Source organism: Microtus ochrogaster, chromosome 8 (genome assembly GCF_000317375.1).
Source record: "Microtus ochrogaster isolate Prairie Vole_2 chromosome 8, MicOch1.0, whole genome shotgun sequence".
Classification (NCBI taxonomy): Eukaryota; Metazoa; Chordata; class Mammalia; order Rodentia; family Cricetidae; genus Microtus; species Microtus ochrogaster.
The window spans coordinates 10,452,564-10,457,535 of NC_022015.1; the positions used below are offsets into that span (position 1 = coordinate 10,452,564).

At 46.3% G+C, this 4,972-nt stretch overlaps 1 protein-coding gene across 1 annotated transcript in view; it reads left to right on the top strand.

The window, feature by feature from the left end:
- Positions 1 to 3,080: 3,080 nt before the first annotated feature.
- Positions 3,081 to 4,972, top strand: part of Tmc5 (transmembrane channel like 5) — a 55,724-nt gene continuing 53,832 nt past the window's right edge. The window contains exons 1-2 of the mRNA XM_026781474.1: positions 3,081 to 3,856; positions 4,589 to 4,716. Coding sequence (XP_026637275.1) covers positions 3,093 to 3,856; positions 4,589 to 4,716 — 892 coding nt within the window. The 5' untranslated portion in view covers positions 3,081 to 3,092. The remainder of the gene's footprint in view (positions 3,857 to 4,588; positions 4,717 to 4,972) is intronic.

Here is a 4,972-nt window from a genome sequence, read left to right on the forward strand (position 1 = left end):
CTTCTTCTTCTTCTTCTTCTTCTTCTTCTTCTTCTTCTTCCTCCTCCTGCTCCTCCTCCTCCTCCTCCTCCTCCTCCTTCTTTTTGAGATAGAGTCTTGTTGGCTAGCAAGTGCTGACGTCAAACTCACAATGTAGCCTAGGCTAGCCCAAAGCTTGTGATTTTTTCTGCTTCTGCTACCATATCAAGCACCATAGTTTCCAGCCTCCAACCTCCATTTTCAGTTTAGGAGTAATATATTAAAAAATATGTACACAGGTCTCACATGTACAACTCCATGAACATTTACACATACACATCTATACCTCTAGGCATCTACCACCCAAGAATACAAGATCATCACCCAGCACCTTAGGGAAACCTGCATGGAAAGTCCTACTCAGTGCCTATATCTTTCCTTCCCTGTATCTAGTATTCCGATTAAAATCAGCATGTGTTATTAGCTTGATCTTGAACTGGGATGAATTTATACAGCATATGATCTTTCATGTTGAACTCTTTTATCTATGGGAATCATCAATGCTACTTTATGTAGCAAGAGTCTTTTTTTTTTGTCACTGTAGAGTATTTCATGCTGTTAGCCTGCCATAACTCATTTCCTTATTCTTCTCTGGAATGACATTTAGGTTTTTAATTTTGGGGTGCCTTGATAGAAAGTTTCTGTGAAGGCCACATGGCTTGTCATCTTTTGGTGGGTATATTTATTTCTCTTGGGCTGATCTACATTTATCTATGTTTATTTCCTGAATATACTAGGCCTTACTTGGGCGTAAGTAAGACTCTGGCCTTATGCAGACCCTGGAAATTTCTAGCATAGATATGGTCATTGCTGCAAGGAGACAGAGGTGTTCCAAACCATGTGAAGGAAAATATTTTGCAGTAAAGCACAGAGACTGGTCTTCACAGCATTACAGCGTTAATTGTCCCTGCTTGCAAAGGTCATGTTGTAGGCAGGTTTCTCTTGTTTCATCAGCAAACAATTAGCAGCTGAACTCTAAATTACGTCAAAAGGAGTGCAAAGACGCAGGCATCTACTGTGTATCTGTATTGAAGTGTGGCGGGATTCAGCGGCTGCGCACACATCCCTTGCACCCTTCTTTCCACGTGTCTCTTGCCCCTGCTCTCTCACTGTGGGCATCACCTTTAGGCAAACCTTCCCATTGGTGACTAGTGGAAGCTTCAGGCTTAAACTGCCTGCTACAGTTCCAGCACAACAAAGCTCCTAGAACTGACTCTCCAGTTCTGCCTGGGTGATACGCCCTCCCCTAGTCACCACATCCAACCCACAGGGGCTCGGCATAGGGAGGGGTGTTTCCATAGCAGAAAGCAATTGACGTTGGGAAGGAAGAAAGCGGAAGGAACTTGACTCCCCTGGTGGTGAGCCAGGAGGAATAGAGTCAGCCCACTGACATTCTGAAGGCACAGTTGAGCGGAGAGAGTTAATATTTTCTTAAGCTTTGGTTACTCAAAGCTGAACCCGCGTCGTTTACACAGAGATAAACTTGTCTAAGTTGGTCAAGCTTTAAAAATCTTCTACTTCCTTCTTTGAAGGCATCCACCTTTACCTAATCATTCAAGTGTGAAACAGCGGGTGGGGGGGGAGATGGGGGTGTTTGTGTTTTATTTTCCTTATTTCCGTAGCCCCACCCCGCGGGCTTAGCAACCAACCCTGTTGGCTCTTCTTGTGAACTTTCTTTTCTGTGTATTATTTTCTTCTCTACCCCTACTGACTTCACACGAGTTGCTCCAGGCTGAGCCTTTTGCCTTCTTGGAAGAAGAGCACCTTCTCCTCAGCCAGTCTAGTCTAGATCTCTCATTTACTAAAGGTGATGTGTAAGAGCCCATCCATTCCAGAGCTAATCACGTGATCATTGTGGCGTTCCTTGTACAGTGCAGAGTTTCTGTATCATCTGATCTAAGTGGGAATGGGAAGGATTTCTAAGGGGAAATCAAGGCATTGTTGCCAGAGAAGGAACAGCTAGAGAAAACCTTGTCACTTGATTAGAGACATTGATTAGATTGTAGCCCTGTCTGGAAAGCTTGTGGAACTGATAAAGTCACATTATCAAACAAGAAGGGGTCCTAGCTGGCATCCTTACCAGAGCCTTCTCTCTCACTTCCATAAACTATTCTGTCTTTGTGCACGCCTGCCGATTTGTGCTCTTAACCCTAGAAACACAAGAGCAATCACAACGTTCAAGGTTAGATGTAGTGGCTCATACCTGTGATCCCAGCATTGGGAGGCTGAGGCCGGAGGATTGTGAGTTCCAGACCAGCCTGGACTATAGCAGTGAGACCTTGTTTCAAACAAACAAACAGTTCAAAGACGTTCTGATAACGAGGACTGGGGCAAAGCTCACCTGGTAGAGTGCTTGTCTAGCAGGTGCAAAAGCCCAGCATGGTTCACACCAGGCATGGTAGCACAAAGTCCTTGAACTTGGGATCAAGCTCAAAGCCATCCTCTGTTACATAGTAAGCTCAAGGCTAGCCTGGGCTACATGAGACTCTGTCTCAAAAAATTACTCTGTTCTTTCTAATCTTTGGTTCAAAATCCCCAAATCATTTAGATACTTTATTAAAGATTTAACTGTAGTTGTAGGTATCAATATTTTGAGAAAAGATACAAGTTTATTCTCTCTTCCTAGTAATCTGAGCTCCCGTGCTTTGCTGGGAGGGGGTGTTGTCGTGCTGTGGCTCCCACAGAGAGTACAGTCATTCTCATGGCCCAAGACCACCACTCAACAGCTCCATTCCAGCACAGGGAAAGTAGAAAGCTGAGAAACAGAGGAATGACTTCAGTCCTTTAACGGTGGGACCTGGAAGCCGCAGATAATGTTTCTGCTAGCCTGTCTTCCTTCCATGGCCTCATCCTCGGTGTGGGGGTGGGGGCAGCTGCAAAATATGGTTGCTGCTCTTGGCACCTGAACACCTAATTATCAGATATTGGAAGACAGCCAGCGAATTATGCAAGGGAGGAAGGAAAATAACTGATCTTTCCCCTCCTTTTTTATTTTTCAGGTTAATAAAAAGATCCCTGAGCTGCTACAGAGGCCGCGATGCTTTAACACAACCGGGTGAAGACTCTACGTCATCATGTCTTCCTTTCACGGGAATAGCAGCTATGAGGGCCATGCTGACCACCCTGGCTATTCAAGTTCCCAAAACCGTACACAGAGCTATTTGAAAACTCAGGATCATCTAGACAATCCAAGCTTCCACCATCCCAGGAGCAACCCATATTCTTCAGGCTTCAGAACAAATCCAGACTACCCCAGCCCTCTAGCGGAAGCAGATTATCCTGGATCTCCGAGCAGTGCAGACTACCGCAGCGCCAGGGGTCCTTCATTCTCTGCGCATTCCAGAACAAGGCCAGACTATCACGAGTCTTTACCTGAGCCAGACTATAATGACTTCCGGAGCGATCCCTACCGCACAGGCTCATCCCCAGAGCCTGACTACCCCGAGTCTCAGCGCCATCCTGGTTTTGCGAGAGACAGAAGCAGCAACAACAATGCAGGTTCCAGAGCCAACCTAGGTTATTTGGGGTCCTTGGAAGAACCAGACTACCCTGGAGCTCAGGGCAGCTTTGATCATCCTGGCCCCAGGGCCAGTTCCAACCTGCCAGGCTCCAGAAGAGATGTTGGTCACGCTAACTCCGGAAGCAATTCTTACCTAGACACCTTTGGGGAACCTGATTACCCAGGTGCTGAGAATCAGCCAAACTCGCCCCACTTTTATGGAGAACCAGACTATCCTGGTGCCGAGGGCTCAAAGAATGTTTCAGACTTTTGGGGAGAACCTGATTATCCAGGTGCTGAGGAAGATCATGGTTATGGCTCTTCCAAAGTCATCAGGAGGTAAGTCCAAGTCCACCCCCCATTGGGGTACTCATCAAGCCAGTGGGGGGTGGTCTAGTAGTCTGAAAAGCTGGGAATATATTAATTACCTTTGTATTTAAAATACCCAAATGAAAATGAACAAAACCTCAGAATTCAAGCCCATGGTGTCTTGATCCTATGTTCTCGGGCAAAATATCATGGCCACAGGAATATGTGGCAGAGGAGAGCTGTGCTGTGGAACAATCCTCTTGTACACTGTAAAGATTTGCCACTCGAAATGGTTTAATAAAACGCTGACTGGCCAGGCAGGAAATATAGGCAGAGCCACCAAACTAAGGATGATGGGAAGGAGAAAGCTGGGGTCAGGAGTCACCAGCCAGATGCAAAGGGAGCAGGAGATGAATGTGCCATGCTAATAAAGGTACCATGACGTGGCAAAGCATAAATAGAAATGTGGGTTTTAAGTGTTAACATTAGCTGAATGAGGACAGCACTGGCCATAAGGGGGGCCCAAATGAAAACAAAGAAAAACCAAGAAAAATAAACTTAAATGTGTATTCTGTCTTTTCCTCCCTTCCTCTCTCTCTCTCTCTTCCCCTGTTCTTAGATAATCCTCACACAGACGTGGACGTGTGCTTTACACATTTCCTAGGTCTTCCTCAGTCCAATCAAAGTGATAATCAGATGAACCTTCGGGTATTTCGTGGTGTTCAGCAGAACATACTCAATGTGATCCCTATTCCCTTGCAGGAGTAATGGCCCCTTTGGCATGCTAGGGAGAGAGAATGAAGATTATCCTGAAGGCATTGAGATGGCACCCATGGAGATGGCAGGTTGGCAGGGCCACTCTCTGCCAGGTGATCCTAGAAATGGCTATGGTAAGTGTGTGCTAAGGTGGCACTAGTGTCCCAGGAAGAAAGCAACGGGCAGTGAATTAAGGCATGCCACAGCTGCGATGTTGGCTTCTCCTCCCCTCAGGTGCCCTCCTTATGTATAGAAACTAGAACTTGGTTGTAGGAAGCCAGGTGCCATCACTGAGAACCAAAGAGGAAGAGTGGAGAGGAGGGAGGAGGGAAGGGGAGGGAGAAGAGCAAAGAGGGAAAGGAAGGGGGAGGAAGAAGAAGAAGTAGAAGA